At 33.3% G+C, this 27,625-nt stretch overlaps 5 protein-coding genes across 7 annotated transcripts in view; 3 read left to right on the top strand and 2 right to left on the bottom strand.

Moving 5' to 3' along the window:
• The window catches only part of LOC108691578 (mediator of RNA polymerase II transcription subunit 26), a 5,469-nt gene extending 3,851 nt beyond the window's left edge, over positions 1–1,618 (top strand). Inside the window, exon 4 of the mRNA XM_018199390.1 lies at positions 9–1,618. Coding sequence (XP_018054879.1) covers positions 9–1,304 — 1,296 coding nt within the window. The 3' untranslated portion in view covers positions 1,305–1,618. The remainder of the gene's footprint in view (positions 1–8) is intronic.
• Positions 1–7,293, bottom strand: part of LOC108691580 (NADH dehydrogenase [ubiquinone] 1 alpha subcomplex assembly factor 3) — a 7,624-nt gene extending 331 nt beyond the window's left edge. Inside the window, exons 1-4 of one of the 3 annotated variants that reach the window (XM_018199393.1) lie at positions 7,120–7,293; positions 6,443–6,554; positions 4,620–5,074; positions 3,187–3,668 (exon numbers count right to left, since the gene is read on the bottom strand). In XM_018199393.1, the coding sequence (XP_018054882.1) occupies positions 4,631–5,074; positions 6,443–6,554; positions 7,120–7,172 (609 nt within the window). In that variant the 5' untranslated portion in view covers positions 7,173–7,293 and the 3' untranslated portion in view covers positions 3,187–3,668; positions 4,620–4,630. Of the gene's footprint in view, positions 1–3,186; positions 5,075–6,442; positions 6,555–7,119 lie in introns of those variants that run through there. The other 2 variants (XM_018199394.1, XM_018199392.1) reach the window with 2 other exon arrangements.
• A 304-nt stretch (positions 7,294–7,597) lies between these two features.
• Positions 7,598–10,573, top strand: LOC108691579. Its single transcript, XM_018199391.1, has 6 exons — positions 7,598–7,775; positions 8,331–9,061; positions 9,141–9,263; positions 9,335–9,499; positions 9,579–9,743; positions 10,295–10,573. Exons 1-6 carry the CDS (start codon positions 7,736–7,738, stop codon positions 10,571–10,573), a joined length of 1,503 nt encoding a protein of 500 aa, XP_018054880.1. The 5' UTR covers positions 7,598–7,735.
• Positions 10,574–12,014: 1,441 nt separating this feature from the next.
• LOC108691585 (interferon-related developmental regulator 1-like) overlaps positions 12,015–27,625 on the bottom strand; it is a 22,534-nt gene continuing 6,923 nt past the window's right edge. The window contains exons 2-9 of the mRNA XM_018199404.1: positions 25,549–26,031; positions 25,265–25,430; positions 24,878–25,104; positions 14,315–14,787; positions 13,504–13,757; positions 13,181–13,424; positions 12,845–13,060; positions 12,015–12,771 (exon numbers count right to left, since the gene is read on the bottom strand). Coding sequence (XP_018054893.1) covers positions 12,685–12,771; positions 12,845–13,060; positions 13,181–13,424; positions 13,504–13,757; positions 14,315–14,787; positions 24,878–25,104; positions 25,265–25,430; positions 25,549–26,031 — 2,150 coding nt within the window. The 3' untranslated portion in view covers positions 12,015–12,684. The remainder of the gene's footprint in view (positions 12,772–12,844; positions 13,061–13,180; positions 13,425–13,503; positions 13,758–14,314; positions 14,788–24,877; positions 25,105–25,264; positions 25,431–25,548; positions 26,032–27,625) is intronic.
• LOC108691584 (pyridoxal phosphate phosphatase PHOSPHO2) lies at positions 20,663–22,031 on the top strand. Its single transcript, XM_018199403.1, has 2 exons — positions 20,663–20,757; positions 21,235–22,031. The coding sequence occupies exon 2, from the start codon at positions 21,283–21,285 to the stop codon at positions 22,012–22,014; it is 732 nt and encodes a 243-aa protein (XP_018054892.1). The 5' UTR covers positions 20,663–20,757; positions 21,235–21,282; the 3' UTR covers positions 22,015–22,031.

Genomic DNA, 27,625 nt, shown 5'->3' on the forward strand with positions numbered 1-27,625 from the left:
GATTACAGGTTCTTAGTCCGGCACTATCAGTGCATAGCGACCATTCACGATCTCCTAACGCATCGAACAACAAGCAGTCAATTACCCTGACCAGCAATCACAGGATAAGTTCCTGCTCGAGGAATGCGTCCCCAGTACTCGGTACCTCGAATCAGAATCACGTAACGGAAGCGGTGCCGCGTACACACAGTTCTAATAAACGACTACGGAAAGAGGAGAGCAGCAAGGACCAATGTCAATACTATCAATCGCCGCATGGAACTGAGTCGACGATAGAAGAAGTCAAGAAGCAACGGCTCAACGGCGAGAACATAAGTGGTAATTTAAATTCGCAAGTGCCTAGCCCTACACTGAAGGAACGAATCTCCGATTGTTTCGCGGAGACTTCTCTCGAGACTACGAACGACGAATCGGGCCCGAAGAAGCGCGGCCGTAAAAAGGGCAGTAAATCCGCGAAGCGACAATCGTTTCTGGAAGATAGCGTGAAAGAGAAGCTGGCCAGTATCTCGAGGAATCCGAAACTGAAGACCACGCAAGAGTTACTAGCCGATTTACAGGCGCGCGGAAGTAATTGTAGCCCCATCGGCAGCGCCAATGCCCTACCTAGTCAAAGCGTCGCGGAACCGCCGAGCACGGAAGATGTTCTGCGAGGTAGCAACAATGAGCAGGTGTTCAAGCATCTGCGCTGCTCAAGCCAGAAGAACTCCCAGAGTCTTCACAGAAGTGGTCTGCCTTCCTCGGAGACATCCACTGGCAAAACGCAAAAAGCGGCTCGATTGAGAGCCGCAGAGAATTGTCGCGAGTCGCCCTCACCTGAGTCGTGTCATGACAGGCTGCGTGAAGACGATAGGATATCAGAAACTATCGAGACGTCGACGTGTCGATCACCGTTGCAACGGGACCTCACAGTCGAGGAAATATTGGCCAAGTTACCGCCCTTAGATCCCAGCTCGATAGACTGGGGCGAAGACGAAGAACGGGACGACGCCGAATGTTTTCCGCCACCGCGGGATGCTACCGCCGAGGATCTCGAGAGGTTACACATGCAGTGTATCGAAGGACTTAACGGGAACTTTCAGCCAAGACTGTCGATGGCGACTGCGTGTTCCGATGGTGACGAGCGCTCGAATGCCAGAGACGGAGGGAACGGTGTGTCGTCAGGATTGTCGAACGTGGATAGTGTAAAAAGTGTGCATAACAACCAAACTGACAATGTGGAATTTCGGGAGTGGCATCAGATGCTAGCGAGGCCCAGTTACCAGGGCGAGATCCTCAACATAATGCCTTATGTTATTATCGATTAGTGATTTTATCATCTTATTCTATTATTATCCTTTGTTCCTTCCTCTTCCCCCCTCCTCTCTTCTGTCCTTGAGAAAAGAATTATGAGGAGAATCTTGAGATAATTAAAAACAGCCAAGCTGATCGAGGAATCACTTGATCGAGATTGATCTTAAAACTAACGATTTCTATTGCGATTTCTGATTGTGCTCTTCATTTCTATTTACGCTGGCGCACTACACCGCAACCATTCTTCTTGTCATCATCATTCCCATTAATATAGTCGCTATCTCACTGATCATACAAGTGCAACCCTGAGCGGCAAATAGCCATTCTTCTTACCATCATCATCGTTATCGACATCAACATCGTCGTATTATAATTATTATATTATAATATTAATATTATAACTTGTATAATATTAATATTATAACTTGTATAATATTAATATTATTCCTTTTTATTATTATTAATATTATTGTTATTAGTATTATTATGTGAATTATTAGTACTCTCTGTTCTCTACTTCTATTCTTTTCCCCCTCCATTATTTTCATAATTATTGTTATTGCCATTACCACTCCATCATCATCATCTCATCATCATCATCATCATCATCATCATCATCATCATCATCATCATCATCATCATCATCATCATCATCATCATCATCACAATCATCATCACTATCATTATTATCGTTGTGCTAACGATAAAGAGATTAAGAGACCATTAGGAAAAAAATAGAATCAATGCTAAATTATTATGGCAAGAGCAACAACGTGATTGGTTTTTGTAATCGCACTGTATACGCGGAATGAATTGTTAATTGTGAAATATAAATTACATAGATGTGGAATAACGAATATACCGCGAGATACGCATGCTGCGATACGAGTACTGCATTATTTTTACACAATAATAAAAATAGGCGTCAATATGGCTCCTGACTTTTCATTTTTGAGTATTCAGATACAAATTGCTTCTTTTATGCGTTAATTGGTTACTTGCGAGAAATTGATTTATATCTTTTTTTAAATCTATCACACGCCGTGTTCAACTGAAACATAGAGTTAATCCTAAATTCTGTCGAAGGACATGAAAAGGAAGAGACGTTAAAAAGACAGATGTGAAAATTACACTTGAGAACACGTGAGAAGATACGCAGACATAAAAAGACATAAATGCATAAACAAGATTCAAGATAAGACGTTTGCCGTTCTTCAAAGTATTTCATAAGACTGTTACACAAGGATTCTGTCGCGCGACTGTAGGAAGCAATGCGATTTCTTCAAGCTATCAATAAGTTAGGTACACCGGTGCCTTAATTAAGCAAAAAGAAAAAGAAGGAAAGGGCGGAAAAAAATATATTTGTCTAAGTGCGTCATAGAGATTTTCTACTCAAAATTTCTTTTGTTTATTGCACTTTGCGTTGCGATTTACGGCGGACGTATCGTAAAGTCACACACACACACACACACACACACACACACACACACACACACACACACCACATCATGCATCATCAAACGGCGGAAAAAAAAAACGTTAACAATTAAGTACGGACGTGACACACGATTTTCTCGTAAGTGCAATACCGGACAGGCTGAAATTTGATAATACACAAGATGTGTCTCAAAAAAGTTGCAGAGCTGACTGAATTATAATAAAACAAAATTCTGAAACAGATACATGCCTGGCTCATCTTCCTCAAGACTGCAGGAACTTGGACCGAAAAATTTTGGTCCAAAAGCTAAATCAAATTTTTAGTTCCAGTTTTTCGTAACCGGGATCATTTGGATTTTAGTTCTTTTCTCAGTTTTAGTTTTCGATAATTATATATAATTATATATAATATATGTATATATTATATGTAATGATCATCATTACTAAAAGAAACCGAAATTTGGATATAGCCTTGGATCATAATCTTAACCAGGCCGAAATTTTAATATGAAATGTAATTTCGATACGAGTCCCTGCTCAGAAGTAATCCCTGTCGAATACAATATTACGATAAAGCATCTAGTCCAGTAAAGAATCGAGAGAATTGTTTTGTAAAGTTTGCGTTCAATACATTTGTTAAAACCACCTGTCTGCATTTGCACGAAATGAGTCCTTTAATTCTCAGCTGTTTGTTATCCTCGTCATCCTTTTAAAATTTTTCATGATCGTCCGCTTGGAGAAATACATGCATATTGTTCACAAAGGATCCTGTAGCATATAGATCAGAGCCACGGTGGAAGAAATGTATTTATATGAATTATCCATTACCCGAAAGCTACGAGAAGCTCTGAAAGTGACAAGTCACGAATTTCTTCCAAACCCTTTGTTTTATGATAATCCATTCAGTCTCAGAGCTTTTACGACCCGTCTCTTGTACATTTCTGGTGTGAAAATAAATCAAGTTGAATATACTCTTATCCGTCAAAGGCATCGTTTATTATTCATACTGTGATCTTTCCGAACAGTCGAGAAAACTGTATCACTTCGTCTCATGTGGGACGAGAAGTAGCAAAAAGCAAAAGAAAAAATTTACTTGTATATTTAATTCGTCGAGAAATTAATTTTTTTAATCGGTATACAATAAAACCACACAACTGGATGTATCGATGTTATATAAAAATAATATGAGATATGCCGTTTTTCAAAAGTCACGTTTCACGTGACCGATTTATATGATCATCCGTGTTCAGAGAATCTCGGAATTCGAGTATACAGCGTTTTTGTTTTTAAAACGTTAAACTTGAAAATATTATCTATCTTGATAATTTTTCTGATCAGTAAAAAGGTACGAAAATTCATAGAAACGAACGCAGAACAGACTGATTACTAAATTTCTCTTTTTGATTTTTACTTCGCCAGGATAAATTTCTCTTTTTGACTTTTACTTCACCAGGATCTCGATTTGGAATATTACAAAGAACCTTTAACAAAATGTCAAATGTCGAGACGGTGAAATTTGTGTGGCTACCTTTATTAGATTTTGAAACATTCTTGATATTTAAAAGCTAATGACTTTTATTCGAACCACGCGATTGTATAAAATTGTTTTATTACGTAAATTATAAGCCTCATCGCCTAAATCTCGTTTTAGTTCATCGGCGTATACCTATAAAATGTAGTTTTATTTAATTTAAGCAATTTATTGATTTTCTTCGATGATATTAATTCGTATAAACTCGTTTTAATTGAACCCTTTATTTCTCTTTTTCTTAAAAAATTTAACGTTTTATTTTGAGCAAAATGGAAATTTTGTAGTCTTATATATAATTTACAGAAGTTATTTTATTATACAATATAATACAGTCTTCTCGCAAATTATCATATATATGTACCTCTATATATTCTATCTATTTCTTGTACTTTCTGTTTTTGCACTGTCCGTTTTGCTGTTTTCAGAACTATCAGAGTCCATTATTTGTTTCGCAGGTTTACTCTGTGATAGCTTCAGTAATCGTTTAGGTGCTTTTTGCGGTATTAATGCTGCAACGACGAATCTACCCTCCTCATTGATGAAGTTAAACACCGTGCATGCATTGTATACAGAAATTATTTCCGTATTGATACCAAGCTTGTGTACATATTCTCGAAGACTTTTCATATAAGCAAAATCGTACTGATCATCCAATCCAATGATCAAAACATCAGGCTTTGGCTCGAGGACAGTGAATAACGAAAGCGAAGCCTCATTTATGTGCTTGCCAGACTGAATGTTCCAGCAGATAGCGTGTCTGGGAAAGAGCACTGTTGGCCCCAACACTTTTGTACCGGTACTCAACGTGAATCCCATCTGAAAAATAAGAAATCATAATCTGGACTTTGACTCAATATAAGATATTGATGGTTCATATTGATGAATCCTTTACGTGATTTTCTGATCCTTTACTATACACGATCATTCTGGATTATGGGCTTTCTACAATAAGCTTTATCTAAGCTTTAAGTCTTAAAGCATAGTGGTTTTTATAGTAGAAAGCTTATTAATTTTTATTATGTTTAGAAAAAAAAACAAAATTATTAAATGATTCTTTCGTACACTCTAACATCTTTCAAAAATATTTATGAATCCAATAATCGAGAATGGATTGAAATTGATTCAGATTTTCAAAAATACGTATTTGTGAACGTTGAAATAAATCCTTTTCAATCCTAATATATTTTTATTGATTCATAGGAAATGTATGAAGCACATCTTTATGATTTTTAATCTAAAAAAAATTCAGTTTCAGTCTTTAAATACATTGCGAAAATTCAAACTGCTCAACTGCTCAATTCAAAATTGTAAATAGGAAACGTAATTTTTTAATCCAATTGAATCTAAAAAAAAAAAGTGAAAATAGAATGAATTATGTGATGTGCGAGCATCTTTGGTGTAGCAAACTTGTAGCAACAGCATACTTGTCTGCTATATTAAAGATCCCAGTAGAATCGAAAATGTTTGTACGCCCAACAAACGAGAATGGATTAAAATGCATTGAAATTTTTTTATTTTAAAATGAATACTTTTTTTTTGGATTTAATAGGATTCAATTGGATTCAATTAGATTCAATTGGATGCAATTGGATTGAAAACTGCATTTCCTATTCAAAATTTTGAATTGAATAGTATTCATAATGTGTTGCTTGTGCATAGAAAAAACTAATATTATTTTTAGATTGAAAGGCATAGAGATATGCTCCATGCAATTCCTATAAATGAATAAAAATGCATTCAAGATTGAAAAGCATTCATTTTAACATTCGTGAATCAATATTTCTGAAAATCTGAATCCATTTCAATTTATTTCAATCCATTCTCGTTTGCTGGGCGCTCATATCTCCTCTCAGAAGGCAATAGCAAACCACTGAGTAATATATTTGTCCAGAAAACTTCTCTATAAAATTGCTGTTCAGAATCGGCATTTAGAAAGTATAAAAAAGAAGACCATGAATGCTACCAAAGTATGCATAGATTTGGATAGATTCAAAAGGATTAAAATTTCAATCCATTTTAATCTATTCTCTTTATTAGGAAGTTGTGTATTTAAAAGAAAGACCATTTAGCGTTCCTAGTATACGTTCCTAATATTTCAAAGAAAAGAAATATACAGGATACAAATGATCCAATTATGTATACTAAGCATTAATAAACCATTATTAGATAAATTACTGAGATTACCTGATCACAACGATTCACATAGATTCGAGAACCTATCTCCTTACTGATAAATGTTACGGTGGTTTTGCCAGATCCTTCATATGCATTTTTAACATGTGTAAGGTATAAATTCCTGCAAATATCAAATATATTTGAGATTTTAAGATTTTACGAACAAAAAAGCTTCAGTAAAATTAGAATAAAAGTGAAAAATTATTGATGTCAAATCAGTTTTAATAATCTTTAAAATTTTCACTTTAAAATTTTCTTAATAATAATCATCAAAAATTCATTTAATCAATCAATCATGTATCAATAATTCGTACTACATTAGATTAGTACACATAAAAAGTTGATTATATAAAATATCTAAATAAAGTAGTATAATTTGATCAATTTTGAAATAATACATTTATATTCTGTCAATAATACATTCATATTTCTTAAATAACATGATAATTAAATAGTTAATTTTTTTTTAATTTATCTATATATCTATACATTTAATTTTATGTACAGCAGCTTCCTACAGTATGCACTAATTTAGCATAGTATAAGTAATCAAATTCGTAAAAAATTCTTTTAAATAACATCAAGCAATACTCAAAGAAAGTTACACAATCGTTAAAAAAAAATCTTTTATCTTTTTATAACAATCCGTCAAATACCCGATTTCACATGTTTCGTAAGTCACGCACCTGTAACCTTGTAACATTGGCCTCAATTGACATAATCTGCCGATCATGTTCATTGTATTCCGAGGCAGGTCCACTGCGTCGCGAAGTCCAGATTAGCAGCAGCGGACAGAGATTCAGATTAGTTTGACTTTTTACAATTGCATTGGATTGCGTGGCGAACCATTCAACAAAATCATTATAGGTTAGGATAGATTAGGACGTGCGCTCCGATTTCCCTGCTGTTTCTTTCTGTCTCTTTCTCTTTCTTTTTCTTTCTCGTTCCATCTCCCTTCCTCTCTCTGACGCCGTGGCGGCGCGAGAAAATTCGGTTTTATAATCAATTTCCACCGATCATGTTTCTGTTGATCTTTGGATGATTTTACCGAAACAAATCGGGCACTTTGTTCTCGCGTGGCGACGTTTCTGTAAAAATGTCAACGTGCAAACGAGAAATGACGATCCGCAAATCCATTAAGACACGGCGATTTAAACATCGCATCATGGCGATGCGCGCTCGTTCGCCGTGGGCGCCCCTTCCCATTTTTTCGATATATTTTTAGCAATATCGCGTATAAATACTCCGTCGAGAAGAAACGTTATTTCAATGTAACATCGATGAGCAGTAATCGAATCGAAAATGAGCAAGGGCTGTTGGAAATTCGATGAAGAGGACAAAGGTGAGCGCGTGATACTCTCTCTTTTTTTCTTTCTTCCCCCCCCCCCCTCTTCAGCTTCCGAGAGAAAAATCCATGAAAACAATCGATATTCCATGCATTCCTCATGATCTTGCGGCCTAGAAATGCCCCTCGATTTTCCACACAATTTTACGCTTCGGATATGAGATCTTTATCACAAATTACTCCCATAATGTTTTTCATATCGACTAAAGAGATAATCATACGCTCATGCTGTCGCGTGTAAACACGCGACTTTTTCCTCTGCACAATTCTGCATAATTTCTTCTTGATGTAACTAATAACTAGATATATGTGTAACATTACGTAGAGGATACCGGCGAACAATCTTTTCTCCTTAGCGAGACAAAGGATCATTGAAAAGCATGAAAGATTAATTTGTAATTGGAATCGATGTTAATATCGTCTAAAAATAATTCGCATTCAAGGTAGACATATATAAAAATAGTACGTCGATACAAGGAGAGAAAACACATAGCACTGTAGATTGAAGTTTAACTCTGGATTAAAGGAATAAAGCAAATCTTATCTGCCAAGCCTTGTATATAGATCTGGAGGAGGAGGACACGGAGGAGGATAAGCTGTATAAGAAGTACAGTTCCTGGGATCAGACACCTGACATTCTGCTGGAGGAGATATTCTCGTACCTGACCATTCGCGAGCGTTACTATGCATCTCTGGTCTGCCGATCGTGGTATCGTGCTTTTAAACTGCAGAACGTATGGTCCACATTTACCTTGGAAGATACTACCCTCACGCGAGGGAAGTTCAACTACTACAGCGGCTGGCAGTACGTCCTGGATCACATAAGAACATCCACTTGTCTGAACAAAGTTGGAAGGAACTTTCGCACCCTCGTGTTCGAGCCTATGTTGAATTTTTACAATCTTTATGAATTCATGAACATGATATCATGGTATGCCGAACGACAAGGATCAGATAACACGTCTGTGGCTGGCGTGGGTACCTACATTCGTAGGTTGAAATTTACCTTTCCTTGTAACATGGCAAACAGAGACGATCCTGATCGAATTAGAGTCTTTGGCACTGGTGGAAAGCTGCTGGAAGCTCTCAAGAGACTGATGAAAAACCTGCAGAATCTTAGATGTCTGGAGCTGATAGATTTGATGCTTGACAGCACCGAAGCATTGCACTTAATGGACGATATCTGTACAAATTGCACTCAGACATTGTCGAAATTGATATTGATAAATACCACGCGTTACAATTGTCCATTATTACATGTAGGAGTATTTATTAACTTAAACGTGAGTACATCAAGTATGTAACAATTGATAGAATTAGTTGATATATAAGTTTCTGATATTTAATTAAAAATTCTTTTAGGTCTTAGTCATTAGTCCCCAAAATTTGCATGAAGATATAATAGAATTAATAGGATACACAAAACTGAGACACCTTCATATTCTGCAAAATCGATACAGTCCAAAGGACACTACCATAAGATTGGTAATTATAATTTCTAACACATATACTAATCTTTTTGCATCAATAAATATTTATTTGGATTTTTATTTTAGCCAAAGAGATCATCTTGGATCAAGATGAAAAAGAGCAATCCTTATTTAAAAGTTCACTTTGAAATAGAGAGTCATAAAGCCTCGGATATCCTTTTGCCTATCGATTTACTGGAACATAGTGCTATACCGTGTCACAGTATAGTATTGGATAATCCAAATACACAAGTGAGTAAGAGATAATAATATGCGATTTTATATTAGAGACAGTATAGGACTTTTATTTCATACTAATAATGTCCTGCAGCTTTCGCCATCCATGGTACTCACTCACGGAGCGTTTTTCGACTCGACGATACGGGTGTACGCTTTTAAGGGAGTTACGAGATACTATCTGCACAGGAGCTTCGCTAAAAGATTGGATGAGGCGTTAGTGCAATTCTGCCGAATGTGCCCGAATCTGCATACACTGGTAGCATTTTGTATTTGAATCAAAAAGCTTGTGATAGCTTTCCTTAAAACACTGATGTTAACGCGACTTTACGATGTGCTGGCATGCGTTCGTAACTTTACACATTATGAAAGTCTTTCTTGCTATTGTGTGAGTGTAAGTTCCTCCTAACTATTCTATAAGCTTACTTATCCCAATGCTGCGCGTGCTAAATATTCAAATTGTTGAATGTTTTATAAGCTTCCTCAATCTTCTTATTTGTAATATATTCTGAAATGTAAATCTCTTCTTTCTGCGATTAGATATAGTTAATCGAATAATTATATTAAATCAGAACTCGAATAAATAATTAAGTCCTTAACTTTTGAGATTTATTTAGATACAAAAAAATTTATTTTTTATATTCAAGATCAATGTTATAAATCATCAAATATTATAAATCATCATTATCTAGCTTTTCCTGAATGTCTCTAATATCTATATAACAATAACTAATTGTTAAAAAAGAATTATTCTATTTTTGTCTATTTTGTCTTATTGATTTACAATATAGTGACAAATACTTCTTTCAGATGATCCGAGATAAAATATCGACTGCTACGATTTTAGAGATTGTCTCTACCGCAAAATGTTTACGCTGCTTGTATGTTCGACGAAACGTAGTTCTGAAGAGATGTGACAGAGCTTGGTCGAAAATTCTGGATAGGTCACCCGAGTATTATCGATGGATTAAGGTAAATAGTCATAGCTACGAGAACACGGAGCGAGAAGTGTCCAGAATATTGGGCTATCGATGGCACATGTTGTCTGAGAAGGAATTTAAAGCGCAAATAATCAATATGCATATATAAGCCGCTTATGAAGCGATATATAATATATGTATATGTTATAGCAAAAACATAAAATTGATAGTTGTATACATTTAATAGTAAATTTATATACTGAATTGACAATATCTTAACAAAATCATTAATTTTTATTTATTAAAAATGAATTATTCAGTTTTACTTATTAAAACCTTGAGAATAATTATATTTAATTACTAATAAAAGTATATAATTAAGATATTTTGTTTTTGTTGTAACATGCGCGAACTCGCCTGTGTTTTTTAATTTTTAAAATCTTTTTATATAATTATATAAATTATATATAGTAATTTATTGTATTACGTCCATCGTCATAACAGTATTTATTTATATACAGGGTTGGGACGTGACGCGATACTTGTAATGATACATTTTCGATAATTTTTAAGTAACGATAATGATAACGAGTTAGTCCAAGTACCTTTTTTAATTAACAATTCCTATGACCGTGTGATTTAGTATATCTCTCCCTTAGTATATCTTATTGTCAACGTTTTATAATATTACTATTTAATATTACTGTTCAAACTCGAATTAGAAGAATCTATATCTTTTGTAGTATACAATTTTATAAACTTGACATGGTTCCGTTTATGTATCTCTACTTTCTTTTGTATAATTTTATTCTGACTTTCTGTGCCAGATCCATTTTTAAAGTTTGTTATGTAAATTACTATTACTTAAGATGAGTCTTATTATCTTTTTTAAATTGTATCCTTTTCATTAATCGTTACGTCACTGATAACATCTGATTTTAATATATGATGGATGATGTTTCCATCTACTCTTCCAATTGATTAGACAACATAATTTTGTTTTAATCTACTGACCTCTCGTTTCGTCTAGCAATATTCAATATGATAGTGCAGTTTTCGATTTTAATTTTCGTTTTCGCTAATAAGGATTCAAATATTAGAGCCGAAATGTACGAGCAGAATATTGTAAGATTTTTAGATGGATTTTTGGATGGATTTGAGTTAATTAAAATTTGACTTATTATAGAATTATTTAATCTGTGCACCGATTATCGCACTTGATTCCCATATTCATTTCGTTATTATGTTTTACAAAAAGTAACGGTAATGCATTACTTTTATGAGATGATATTCTCAACCCTATTTATATAATGAAACGAGACTATAGAAATTGATTGCCATGATTGTACGCTTAATATTAGTAATAAGTCCTGTAATTAAGTGTAATATTATTTTTATGTACTATTGTAATTGTGATTGTAAAAAATTATTATCGAAATAGAATGAAATGTACTTAATTAAAGTTATGTAATTATGATTTCGTAACTGTAGTTTTTTTTTAATGGAAGTGACTGTGATCAACGTTTTTAAATCATCAAAGATAATGAGATCTGTTCGGTGTCTATTGGATTGTTCTATAGAGAAAGATGTATAATAATAAAACAGGTAATTTTGTTGACGTTTATTTTTATATAATCTACATTTTAGTTTAATTAAATACGTCATTACAACTTACATATAATTATGTACAATGCTAGTAATATTTCGTACATTTTACTCGTGTATACAATTACTGTTATATACGAAATAATTTCATGCATTTGCATAACCATTTTTAAATCAGACAATTCAATCTCTAGCAATTAAAACTGATTAATTTCATTGCCAAAATCAACATGTATTTAACATGCAATTAATATATATCCAAGAGAAAAACAATAACAGTTCAAAAGATCATCAATTCGAGTTGACAAAACACTTGATACATGTGATAAAATAATTTATATGATATATAATCATTGTTACCAGCATTACAATGTATATACACATATTTTGACTTGTATATACACGTGAATTTGTTAAATCATTAAGTATATATATCATTAAATAAATATAGCCATTAAAGTGACAAGATGAATCACATATTAACATTGACAAAATTTATGCAAGGAGAAAGGGCGTACGTAACATGGAGAATATTTGTACAATTTCGATTTAAGAATCGATTAAAAAACCAGTAATTTATGCTATTAAATACAGTTACAATAAATTAAAGAAAAAATTCAAATATATTTGTATTACACTAAAATGAGACAACCAGCATAGAGAGTAGAAGTAAGATTACGGTGCCATAGCTGCAGATCGTTTGTCGCGATTCTTATTGCGCTGAATGGTGCGTGCCTTGAACGCGGCCGCGTTCATCAATGTCTACAAATCGATAAAAAAGGTACTTAGTCTTGTTAAAAACATGTTTAAAACAAGTGCATCTATGAATACTAACTCGCTCTAATTTACTCGTTTTGATTGTGACTGGCGGAGGTAGAACTTTGTTGCCGAGGTGAAAGATCTCGCGCAAGAGTTGATTTTCAGCAAGATGGAAATTGATACCAGTGCCTAATAGCCGGCAGCAAGCATTGTACTGGGTCCTCGCACACCATCCCCCTAAATACAGAATTTCCTGACCAAATCTCACATGCATCTCCGGAACGATGTCTTCCTAAAAGTAAAACGGAATGTGTAGAGCCTCATCGTATCTTGGCATGCAATCGCCAAATCTCGTTTTTAAAACACAAACAGATTTCCTTCGAGCAAATAGTCACACAATATAACTACTTACCTCGATATAACGCAGAATATCTCTAAAATTAGCGCGTTGCTGCTTGCGATCTTTCTTAGCACGATACTTGTTAGAATCCGTGGCGAGTTCCTTGAGAATTTCGATTAGATCGAGCGCCCAATTCTGCTCGTAGTCACAGGAGAAATCACGACCGAGTTCGAATATTACCGCTAACGCCTCGCCGGCTGATAGACGTACGTCGAGATGTGGTGATTCCAACAATTCGCGCAATCGATTGAGTGAACTGGAAGAACAAAATTTTCATGTACTCATTGTCGTTTGACAACTGCACGTTCCCGCGTTACTGACAATTAATGACTTACGGCATGTAACTGTTCGTCCTGCCACTCGCTAGTAAATTGTAGATATCCGCGGAGGTCATAACTGTTAGAAGCAGAGTCCACGATGAGATAGCTGCCACGTGTAACGCTGCCACATCCGAAGATATGTTTGCGATCGCGCCGTTTCCCTTCAAATAAGAGCCCGAAAAGATAGACGACAGTAACTGTGCGATTTCCATAGTGTCAGTCGTATCGTTGCCTGACAAGAATTGATTCATGGCCAACGCCCAGCAACACTGAAATCATTTTATTAATATAAAAAGTCATTAATAAATCGTACAAAAGAATACAACTTTTTTTCACAACTGTTGGATCGTTTTATTTTATTTCTACTTTTTCGTATATATTTTTCTTCATAAATTAAAAAATTATAATAATGATACATTAAAAAGAAATTAATACATTTAAATCATTTATATGTCTCAATCATTTAAAAACTAATTCAGAATTGGATTAAGAAGTGAAATTATTTGTATTTTGAGATATTGGTCGATATTTATAATTCATCCTTATTTTTAAGGCTGTCTTAAATAATATATTAAAATGGCAATATGACGCCGATTGGCTTATGGCATCTTAAAACTGCATCTTAAAGCAGCATCTACAATGAGATTTTAAGTCTTAAGCTTTAAGCTGTAAGAAATTGATACAATCAAATGTGAGGTTTTATGACTTACGGTCTATTAAAGTAAGATTGTGGATCTAGATTTATAGACATCATTTAAGACAGTCTTCAATAAGATTGATTTCAAATGCCGGCCAATATGACATATAATCGTATAATTCACGTTACCTCGGCACGAGCATGGACAGAAGCTGTATTGTCGTTAGCGATGAAGGTGAGAATCGATTTTAGATCTCTGCAGACCATCTCGGCGCTCTTGAAGGCGCCCAACTGGACGCACAACAGGGTGCTCAATCTGGCAGCTGTCGACTGCTCATCGCCGCGGCCCTTCTTCAAGCCACGCTCCACAGCATCCGTGATGGTCATTTTTCTGTCCTCCACGAAATCAGGTATATACTTGATGGCGAAAATTTTCTCTATACCATTAAAACAGATAATTCGGCCCTTCGCGCTCTTCTGCGTCAAACCGTCGATCGCTTCCTTCACCTTCTCTTCGAACGCTTCCTGCTGCGCGAGCTCGTCCACCTCGTTGTCATTCGCGTCCTCCAGCACACTACGATTATCGGATTGGCCGCTGGTCTCGCTGCACGCATCATTGTTGATTGAATCATCATCGGATGTAAACTCAGCTCTTTTTCCACCTGTCAGCAAAATACAAAACATATGGTTCACTTGTCTGTCCCTGCAGAACTAATACAATTTTTTGTATGTATGTATATGTTTGTGTAGCTGTGTAGATACATTTATACATATTTTTCTATTTTACATCTATTTATGAATCTACGTTGAGACATGAATTATAATTAACAAAAGTTAAAAATGCAAAATGATTCATATATGACAAGACACCTTGTTTAATATTGATTCTTATATATTTATTAGTATGATTCATATATATAATAAAAAATTGTCAATAAAGTGCCATATGGAGTTAGAAACTTCATATGTATTTGTTAATACGTGTGAAGTTTCTATCGTCAGTTTTAATAGCGATAGATTTTAATATTTCCGACTCATCCAGAAGAGTGAGGAAATTTCTCAGAAATTGATTGGAAGTGATTTGATAACAGCTTATCTCCGTTGATAATAAACGCTAATTACGCCAAAGGCTGCAGCTTGAAATCTTATGGCAAGCAGAAACTATAAAAGCCTGACAGGCAAAATAATTTTCCGAGTTGAGGAAAATAATAAGAGCTCTTGAAAGTGAATGTCGTGTTACATAATGTGAAATCTACACAGCACTGTACCTGTCTCATTAACGGGTTTCGGCACGTGCTTCGGAATTGATAATTAAAACGTGAAAAATTAAGGTTTATGATTGCGATAAGTTATAGCATTGTGTAATAAAATTTAATATACTATATATATAATAATTGTTTAATATTTTATATAATAAACATTATTTAATTGTTTAAAAAATACGAAATCTCTTTAGCTAATTTATCTCTTTTTAGCTAATAATAACAATACGACGCATTTGTACTGTAAAACCAGAGATTTATTCTTTATATTTCTTTAGATCAAAGAAATATTTCTTTGAAATTAAGATTTTTTTTTTTCAGTGTAAGTAAATAATTTTCTTGTATGTAACGCATAATTTATATTACATACATTTTATAAATAAATTATATGTTAGGTGTGGGAAAAAGTTCGTGGCGTTTTTCCCGTTAGATGGCATTTAAAAAACGCCATGAACTTTTTCCCATATCTAATACGTAGTGGAAATTTTATTTTTTGAAAGTATACAATACACACACAAACACACACATACTCGCGCGCGTATTATGTACATTTTCAAAAAAATAATTTCACAATTTTATATTCGCGAAAAAGTAAAGAAAATACACGAACGCACCGCCAAAGTAATTAAAATCGTACAAGAATTAAAAATTATTTTTAATTGTGACAAGTCTCTCCGCAAATCTCGAATCATTCAATTTTTCAGCTGCATTTAAGTTTTATCGACTAGAAGAAGATTATAGCTATCGCCAATTCGTTGGCGGAGCAGCGAAGAAAAAAATATCAAAAAGCTGCGACTCATTCCAACAAATGCGCAATACGGGAATAATAAAAATTCGCAGTTTGAGCCGAGTCCTTGAGGGACTCGAGAGGAGGGGAAGAGCGGAGGGCAAAGGAAATATCATTATGCGCGATAATATTTGTCCGATCGATTAACGGATAAATATCTAACAAAAGAAGAACAGCAAAACAATAAGTTTAAACGAAATGATAAATCGCGATTGCCGTGGATTGCTACCGATTGCGCAAATTCTTAAGCTCGTGTCTCGTGCATTGAAAGCGGATTGCGAATTGAAGATCAAAATTTGACCAGACAGATAGTTTTATTTCAATCCACATCGTTCTGATTAGCTGAATTTTAATCTTCCTGAATTCTAATTTTCAGATCGCAATTCTCAATTTGCAACACGTGCGACACGAACTTAAAGACCTAAGAGATTGCGAGGATTGAAGATCAGAATTCGGAAACAAAACGGATTGAAATTAAAATTAATTACTTGGTCGAATTCTAATCTTCAATTCTCAATGTGTAATGTGTGACACAGACTTTACTCGCGCACATGTTTGCATTCGGCAAAAAAAAACAGCTCAGCAACTGCCATAAGGTTTTTTAACACGACCGACATATACATTTAAATCCAGCGAGATTTAAAGCGGCGGAGCTGTTTTTTCTATTGGACGCAGCCATCCATCATGCGGAAAAATATCAATCCGAGTTTTACGCGCAAATAAAAATAAAACGATCGAAAAAAAAAAGAGAAAAAAGTGTTTCATTTGGAAGTGAAGCACAAAGACGAGAGATTTATATACATGTCTTACATATACATATCGCACGAATCACGTACGATACATTCGCTTGACACAACCGTGTCCCAGTACTCGCCTTCTAATTATCATCGTTATCATAAAAGAAATATAAATATATACGCATGACTGGCGTTGCTCATCTCGCACCTCGCAGCTCCGATATTTAATTCTTATAACCTCTTACAGGCGGAGGGAGGGGGGGCGTTTTTTAATCGCGAGCGCGAATGTCTCGCGTATTTTACGGACATGTCTCACAGATTGTTTAGGAGGTGCGCTCCGTCCGCGTTATCTATAATATGGCAAGAAGTGGTGGACCGCGTGTCGCAGGTTCCATGTGTCAGCAGCATGAGAGTCACATGGGAATCATATCGTAATCCGCCATGAATCCCGGGAAAACTCGCGTTTTCGCGCGCCAAAAAGAGCCCGATCGGAAAGACGGAAAAACCAGCGACGGTGGACGAATCCCGAGGGAGGGAAAAGAATTGATTGATCGAGTCGAGGCTTTGCGTTGTGACGTAAGTCGACGAAATAAATACAGATTTCATTCCGGATACGTGATTCATTCGAGACACGGACAAACGGTTGGACGGATGGACGAACGGAGGCGCGAATCGATAATTTAATAATGTCGAGCGCGCGTCACGTGCGCGCTTTTCGTCAGATCGTAGGGCTCCTTTATCTTTTTCTCTTTAAACAACGAGGAAACGAGAGAAAAGAGAAGGATTTGATACGTTTCGGATATATCAAAATTATGCGCTTACCGTACTTTCCTCTTCTGCCCCCTTTGCCTGGCATCGTTCCTCAGTTTGCTTATTGCACAATTGGTACTAGGTAAAAGACTCGATCAAGAGGGTAAATGTCTTGAACTAGTGTCTTTCTTTCGTATACTGAATACGCCACGTGAATTTTTCGTTGGGAGCAGACAAAAACTCATTAACATGTTGCGGAGCGTTCAGAACATACACGTCGAGACAGCCTACGGTGGGCTTTCTCAAGTGCACTGGCTTTTATCCCCCTCGCCTGCCAGGCAGATCAGACGAACGTGCTCGATCCGCCCGCGAACACGGCCGAAGATACTCGAGTGAGACACGCGCGCGAGCCAATGGACGCTCGTGATTTTCGTTACGTCGTGAAGTTCGCGCAGAGTCGCGAGGGATTTAATTTGCAGGCGCACGCGCACTCCGGTATTAGGTCTGTTCTTTTTTTTGAAAGAAATCTGATACTTTATTTTTTTGTTCTTTTTATTCCTGTATTGCATTAGACTGCATAAAGGTAAATTTTCACGAGCTGTTCAAATTGATTATTTCAGCGATAAAAAAGATCACGTAATAAAAATTGATGAATACCAAATGTCTATTTTGATCATGTGATCCTTTTGTCGCTGATGTCGATTAGAGCAGTTCCCGATTGCGCTAACGTTACTTTGATTTTAAGTGAGGCTTAAAACTCTCTCTCCTTTTCGCTTTAAAATGAGACAGAGAGAGTTTTATGTGGTCTAGTTTCCACTGAGGGTTTAACTTCGGATCAGAATATAAGAATCAATCATTACAATCGAGTATTCCCCTGTTAAGCCCATTCTGTGTGGTCTACAATGGGCAGTAACAGTAGTTAATTAAGGAGTAGGTGTAGAAATCGAACAATCATAGTTGATTATTTTTCTTATATTCAATTCAATTATATTCATTTCTTATATTCACTACGATTGGTCGATTTCTGCGGCTACTCCTTAATCTATTACTGTTATTGTCTGCCATTGTAAACCGTACATTCTACAATAGGCAGTAGCAATAGTGGATTAAGGAATAAATGTAGAAATCAACCAATCATAATCGAATGTGAGAAGGATAATTAACTATGATTAGTCGATTTCTACGCCTATACTCTTTAATTCACTACTGCTATGGCTTTGCAAGAGAATGTTCGACTGTAGTTGATTGATTCTTACATTCTAATCCGGATTAAATTCTCGATAGAAACTAGTATCGCTTAAAGTCAAAGTAACGTTGGTGTAACTGGGCCTTATAGAGTCAGTTTTACCAACATCAATTAAGGGCTCCGCACAATAAAAGGAACAGAGAACAGAGAATAAAAATTTCAACCTGTGTCAGAAACTATGTATTCCACAATACATGATTTCTGATAGGTTGAAATTCTTATTTTGTGCTGCTTGTTTCTTTTATTATGCGCACCCCCTTACTTTATCCGCCGATTAATTTTAAGTATTGCCAACTGTTAAACTGAAAACTTCTATACTTCATCTCTAATCTAATTTTGAAAGTATATATTTATAAAAAAATATTCAAATATATTTACATTTCAAAGTTTTATTATCCCCACACATCACTTTTTTTTACTATACTAACAAGAATAAATTAGAAAGATAAATTTTTTAAGTCTTGCTGTTAGCTATTCTGGTGATGAAGTTAATCGATGGATAAGCTTAATTGACATTGAAATTAAAATTAGAGCACTAGAAACGTTTATAGTGCTTTAATGAAATTGGCCCATAGAATTTTCTCACTTTCGACAAATATTAAACATATATCTCTAAATCTGTTATTTAGTCTGTCTGAACTGGTGCACACAGTGCAATAATTGTTAAAGCGACACAAATGTATTTGTTTTACTTCAATTTATTGCGCTGTGTACTAGTTTAGAAAGTACAATTTAAAAAATAGACTTCTTATCTCACTTTAAGTTCCAAAAGTGTGTAATAGGTCAGTCATAGAAAATAGATCTTGAATTAATTCCGATAATATGCAATAAGTTAGAGTGAAACGAATTATAGCAGACTCACTCTAATTTATTGCATTCTAATTTAGTGTACACCAATTCAAAATTAGGGGAAAAAAAGAACAGACGTTAGGTCTGTTTTTTATTGCTGCACTTCCTGAACTGATACACACAGTGCAATAAGTTGAAGTGAAACAAATATACGTTTGTTTCATTTATTGCACCATTTCAGAGTGTAGCAATAAAAAACAGACTTCTTTTGTTTGCGCAAAATTGCATCAGCGGAATCTTTATATGGCTAATGTCAAACCAAGTTCATACGTGATATAATAATAATACGATGAACAGATAAAGTAGCTTTGCAGCTGTAATATCTAAAAATGATATTATAAGTTTTTCATAATTTTATATCAAACAATTTGTTTGCAAATTTTAATTTACATCTAGCTGATATTAGAAATTCCTTGGGATCATAAATATATTTTCATAAAATCTTATATATCATTATATCTTTATATATTTAAAAACTAAACTATCATTATGAAAAAAATGAAGCAAAACCGATCTTTACTTTGACGAAAATTAATCAAAGTTATCATATAAAGCCTCTTATATAAATGATATATATACATATAGTAATATTTCAAAAATAAAATAAGTATTATTAGAATTAAGATGATAACACAATTTCCATTTCTGATAATTCTGTTTTTCAATTTTATTTTAACATATATATGCAAATAGTTATTTTCTTAATATGAATTTCCCACATTTTGATAGATGACACATTTTCATTTCGATCAATTCAAAACATTGAGCGCGTTCAAGTTGAACAAAGCGGCTACCAGTTCACCGAACAAATGAACATTGGTTGTTACTTATAGATCCAACCAATCCTATTCAATCGCTCAGCATATTTAGCTGCTTTGCCGCTTGAACTGGTCCATTGTTAGTAAATGTATGAAAAGGAGAGGTTGTTGGCTGATGTGGATTCTTGCTAATCTATATATATATATTTTACCCGACCGGTCCTTTTGCAATCAAATTATCAAGTGAGTTAATAATTAATATTTGATTAAATAATTTTTTCCTAACTCCTAGTTAAACTAGTTAAACTAGAAAAGAAGCAATAAGTTAAATAAACCATTCTATATATGTAGCTAATTTTGTATAGTATCAGCTGACATTGAAAACATAATACTTTCCATTTACATCACAACTCAGATAATTCTCATTTGCGAGGTCATAACTTGAATTCAGGTTCCTTTTGAATGTAATAAGTGAAAGTTAACAGAGTTTTTATCTGTAATTTGTACAAACTCGTGTGCTTTACTGAATCTTGTTAACTCACATTGAAAGTGAGATTATATAAATCTATATTGTTATGTGACAATTTTGTCATCAAAAAACAAGTAATGTCATCATATATATATGTATGAGATTTAGCTTATTATTTGTATGAAAATAGAAAGCAACTCGTAGCTCAATTAAAATTATACTATAAATGTTTAACTTATATCGAATTTTAGATCTTGACAGCTGTATAACGCAATGATTATGTTTTAATTAATGTAAAGATGAATCGCAACGTACTTGTGGCGTTTGATTTTGATCATACCATCTGCGACGGCAACACTGATTTAGTAGTGCAAAATTTGCTGCCAATCGAAATACCCAAGGATTTGCACAATTTACGAAAGTCTAGTGGTTGGATAGTATATATGAGCAAGATCTTCGAGCTCCTACATGAAAACTCTGTGAGATCTCATCAAATCGCAAACGTTATTATTGGTATACCTGAAGTTGCAGGAATGCAGAAACTCCTTACTTCCTTACATGGCAATGGTCACGAGATCATCATTATCAGCGATTCGAATAGCGTGTTCATAGACTCTTGGTTGAGAAGTAGGCAGCTCAATCAAGTTGTATCACATGTCTTCACGAATCCAGCCCGATATGACAAAGACAAGCTGAGGGTGGACCCATATCATATTCAAGACACATGCAAGATGAGCGCTGCCAATCTTTGCAAAGGACAGATTTTAATGGATTATATTCAGGATAAGCACAAACAGGGTAAAAGCTATGAGAAAATTGTCTATGTTGGCGATGGAAGGAACGATCTCTGCCCGATTTTGCGTCTCTCAGAGACTGATCTGGCATGTCCGCGTAAAGGTTATTCGCTTATCGATCGGCTAAATGAATTATCTACCTCTATGTCGACAAAGGCAAAAATTGTGCCATGGGAAGATGGTACTGATTTACAATTCAGATTGGAACAGTTCATAGAACTTCCACCTTTAACATAATTCTATCAATAGATTTTTTTGAGCTTTTTTCAGATGCTCATTAGCATCATTGTTAAATTGATGAATAAGTAATTTATGTATTTTATAATTATTTCTTTTTATAATTGTATATTTTATAAATATTACTAAGCATGAAATATTTACGCTAAAAAAGCGCTTCTAAAGTAAAATGTATAGAGTCCGACCATATTTTATCTCTGACTGAAATAAAAAAACGAATATTCGGTTTTTAATTTCGCCTGAAATCGAAAGCGAAAATTAAATAAATCTTATCAAATATCATATAATTTTTAGAAAGTCATTGGAAAATGTCGAAATGTATATACTCTTAAAAATAAGATTTTATCAATATCTTATTCTTTAAATTATAAGAGATTAAATTATAAGAGAGGCATGCGGCGACTTGGTAAGTAAAAAAGAATAAAAAAGAAAGAGATAGTGTCGGCTAATTTGTAGCAATCGGCGCTGATCTCGTCCAATGATAACATAGTTTTTCGAATGCTCGCCGACGCATTGCAATTTGTACAGTTTCGATTCACTTATTGAAATTTTCTCTTCATTTCGGTCGAAACCGAAATCAAATTGAACTCTGATTTTTTACTGAAACTGACCGAAACCACAACCGAAATTTCGATCGGACTCTAAAATGTGATTACAATTATATTTTAGAATCCGATCGAAAGTTCGGTTTCGGTCAATTTCAGTAAAAAATCAATTACATATTTTGTACAGTACAAGAGAATTTTTGTTATAATAGTATAAGTGATTAGAATTAAATTACAATCGAGCCATATATAGATATTTACTGAATATTTAAAGAATATAAATAAAATTTACTTTTGATACTTATGAAAAATTCTTTTTTCTCTACCACAGCATGTACTAAAAATGACTATTTCACATTGTAGAATGTATATAATTCTCAATACACAAAGTACATTTGTAATTATTATCATTATTATATTAATCTTATTTTAATATTCAAATACATTAAATAATTTAACTTATATTAAACACTTGATTTATTCAACCGAATGCATCCTGCTTTCTTACATTATTATGATTTTAAAAATTGTCTTCACATTTCAAAGAATAAATATAATATTATAAATACAGAACGGAAGCATCTTTCGTCAAAAATATTTACGATTAAAAATTTAAATAGATAATATTTCTTAAATATTCAAAAAATTTTCTAACATCTATTTAATGTAAAAGGTTCATGAAATGAATCATACATCGGTTGTAAATAAAGTACTGAATTTATTAAATACATTGGCTTAATAAAATTATCAGAAACTTTGGTTCTTAAACTATTAAGATACATTAAGATACACATTTGCCGTAACTTATATTGCACTTATAATTTTGTATTAGTTCAACGGGGTCGTAACATTCATGTACTTGTATCTTATCGATCAAAATGTCATACAAATGTAATTCTAAATTGTTTTACAAACAATACTGTTTTATTCTTCGCGACTATACAAAATCTTTATGAACTCACAATTTGTGTTAGCGTTTGGAAAATATATAATCAGATGATTTTTCAGAGAAGCACAAATTGTTTTCCATATTTTTCTATAAAGCCTAAATTTGTTGAGAAACGAAGATATTTTATTTAAAATGGGATTACTTAAAAGAGTTTACCTAAGATTTTTGGAATGTACAAAACGTACAAAAAAATGAAATATTAAATATATATGTATTCATATAAACTTGACACTAGTAATATAATTATCGTATTAATCTGAAATATTTTTTTTTATATTAATATGATACATAAATATAACTACATAAAAGTATTCTTATGTATAACAAACATGAACATATAAAAGATATAGCAATATATTTATATTTTTTATATAATCTTAATATATAAGTAGCTTTTAAAAGAAAGAAGTTAATTCTTCGATGCCACTCTTAATGTCGAATATCCGAAATTCCTTTTACTTTGTTGTACCTTGTTATTAAAGGACCAAAAAAAAAAACGAATAAAGAAAAACATAAACTTGAGAGAAAAAGGTTTTGAAGAAGTTAAAAACTAAAAATTATGTCTGAGACTAAATTCAAAAAATGCTCTAAAAGTTTTATTTTATGTTATAATCTTCCATTTATTTTTTATTGTAATAAAACATTTAACATTTTTATCTTTTATTTAATGCTCCTCTTTGGCTTTTTCCAAAAAATTCTTTGGCTTTTCCTAGCTTTTTCCCTGACTGTTAACAATCTTGTACACTTTTTTATTCATAAAGATATATTCATTTGCTTGTTATCGTTGTATTTCTTGATGTCTGATGTTTTGATTGAAAAAAATATATTACGATTATTTTTATGTATGATATTTTTCACAACACCAATTTGACATGTGACATACGATATAGAGTGACACCGAAAGATTATTGTACTATTTTTGATTAAGTGCGGAATATCTAAATATTAAACTTTCTTAGATTTTTTACACTAATTATTAGTGTAAAAAATTATTCGATTAATTTAATGAATATTCAAATTATTTGGTTTTTTATTTTATTGATATTAGTTACTGAATATCCATATTAAATTAATCAAATAATTTTTATATTTTTATATTTTTATATTACTTTTGTAATAAGAGAAAGTATATCTATGCGAGAAAAATAAATTCAAATCTTATTTTGTAAAAAAATAAAAAAAAAACAAAATTTAAAAAAGAGAACAAAAATTGAAAGTAATACCCTTGTCCATAATTGTGAGTTCTTGTTTGTTACATTAAATTTAGCACCACTGGTATAAACTTTCATATTATCTCTATTCGTATCTTCACATATTTGGAATAAAGCTGTACAATGTATTCATATCGTTACAGGGATGAAACTATAGCTTGCTACAAAAGATAAAACAGTAGATAGAGTTGCTATAATTATAAGAGCGCCCACGTGCGAAGCACTGGATTGTGTATCAGTAGCAGCAGCACTTTCTGCGAGTACGTTTTCACACGGCGTAACTCTCTTGATGAAATTAAATACAGAATCCATTATATTCGCAGGCGTGGGATCCGGACATTTTTCTAACTCTGCCACAACGCAATTTTGCAATTTGTTTATGTCCCTGTAATGCATCAAATAAACATAAGTTTTTCCTTCCTGTACAGAAAGGCTGTAGGGAAATATTAATTTTAAGAACTGAATTTTTCAAATATTCAAGATTTTGAATGTCTAAATTCAGGAATATCATCAAAAAATAAATTTGTGAATTTCGCACGACTCACCTGCATTCTTTAGGACTAAACTCCCAAGCCGACAAACTCTCGAATCCCAAAGGAAAACCACCAAAATCCAATTTTGATACGTTATTACCAAACGTCTTGTTGGCACAATCTAAAACCTCTTGCGTTTTTGATTCAAAGCACTCTGGTCCTCCAGCCGATATGAAAACTGCAAAGATATAATTCAAGCTAATATATAATAATCCAAACTACTTCTTATATATATATATTTGGAATTTGGTATTACTGTTGTATTTTAAAATAAAATTAATTCAGTTCATACATACGGGCGATTCGATCCCCTTCTTTATAGCAGACAAATTCGAGTAGCGAATCAGTTATGTTCATCACTATTTTCTTATTCTCTCTCATTTTCTCGTCCAGACAAACCGCTATCGTATTCGTAAAATTGCTCACGCAAGTTCGTAGAGAATGGCGCTTGCTGCAATATTCCCTAAAGACAATATCCAGATCACCTGTCGGCTTATACTTTTCCATCTCTGCATAGAGTTCGGTAACGTTGATGAGCTTCTGAATACATTGTGCCACTTCAACTTGGGCGCGATCGATAAGATCATATGCGTCTGGTCCGGCGTTCTTTACACATCTTTCTCTAAAACGATTTGTGCCTTCTTCAACGGACAGCCCTGATTTGTTTATTTTCTTTACAATATCCGGGATTCGATCATCCATCACTCTGCCGATCTGTTGAAGCTCAGGGAAGACGGTGGAAGATAAATTCTCTTGTGAATGCGTGCATCCAACAATACCTGAAACAAGGCAATATCTTATTTAGTTAAATGGAAATATATCTTCTTTAAAATAGATTCTTTAAAATAGATTACGATAGAATAAAAGATAAAGCTTCGTCTCTTATTTTATGAAATTGCTTCATCTTTTATTCAATGATTAAGAAAAAAAAGTGGCAGTTATATTTAGAAACGCTGATTGGAAAATATTCCTTTATTTATGTCATATAATATTGTAAAGAGAAATATGCTAATCATTCTTACAAAGTAATTGCGTGTACATTTTTTTATTGGAATTGTACGATGATTACACGTTACAGTGATATTGAATATTTAATGATTTCTTTGAAATTATTTCAGTCTAGAATCTCTTAAAAAGATAATTTATATCATAATTTAGCGTTTAATATCATGATATATTGGTCGCGGAAAGAGAATTAATAAAAAGAGGATTATAATATTGCAGAATAACAGCTATATAAATATGCATGTTTGATGTTTGCTGATTGATGTTTTTCTTATATTGTTTGTAATGACTTCGCATTAGTGTAATTTTATCATTTCCGCATGCGTGACTTATTATATTTATTATATTTATTAGACGTACGATATGATCTACAAAAGAATATCTTAAAAATATCAGAAAAAAAAGAAGGAAAATTTTCAAGAATTATTTTTTAGCAAAATTAATGAATCTTTACTGAACTTTGTCAACGACAATTTCGTGCAAAATACTCTGTGCAACTTTCCCAGATTTAATTTTGTCGCAATAACTCGAGGGATAAAATCTCTCACAGCTATTTGGAGAATAATGCCAAATTTCATTTAACTTTTTTATGTCTAGAGAGAGAGAGAGAGAGAGAGAGAGAGAGAGAGAGAGAGTGTGTGTGTGTATGTGTGTGTGTGTTATAATAACTGGTCACAAGTTTCGTTAATTGCATATTGTAGAACTATTCATTAAATGCAGGTGTAAGATTGAAACATTAATTAACTATTTTTTGTTATGTATCTATTACTCTCTTTAATTTTCCATATTAATGCCTAAATTCTAAACAAAATTGTAAGGTTCGTAACACATTGTCAGATTTATAAGAATTATAAGAATTTTGAAGTGTTTATACCTTTATACGATATTTTTACAAACAGCTTTTTACTAGCCATAAGATTTACAAAAAAATATTTATGATAATCTTACGATACGTACGCATAAAATTAGAATACTGGTTATCAGTTCTTACGAGTTTTACGAGAACAAGTTACGAGTCTTACGATTCTGTTTAGAATTGACCTATAAATTTGTAATAATAGGCTTCTTATAATAAGCATTACTTAAGCTGAAGTCTTAAACCGTAAGAATTGACCAATCACAATCGATTGTAAGAAAAATCAACTATAATATTCAATTTCTTATGACTTAGGTAATGATAAGATTTAGGTAATGACTAAGAAAGCTCATTTTCGAAGCTCTAACAAGTTTCGAAGCTCTAGCAAGTTAAATATAATTTATATATACATATAAATCGAAACTTCAAATTTTTTGCGCAATAATTATTGTGCCATACTTTCATTGACCTATTTATAAATCTTCATATATATATATATACACATATATATA

Source organism: Atta colombica, unplaced genomic scaffold (genome assembly GCF_001594045.1).
Source record: "Atta colombica isolate Treedump-2 unplaced genomic scaffold, Acol1.0 scaffold47, whole genome shotgun sequence".
NCBI lineage: Eukaryota > Metazoa > Arthropoda > Insecta > Hymenoptera > Formicidae > Atta > Atta colombica.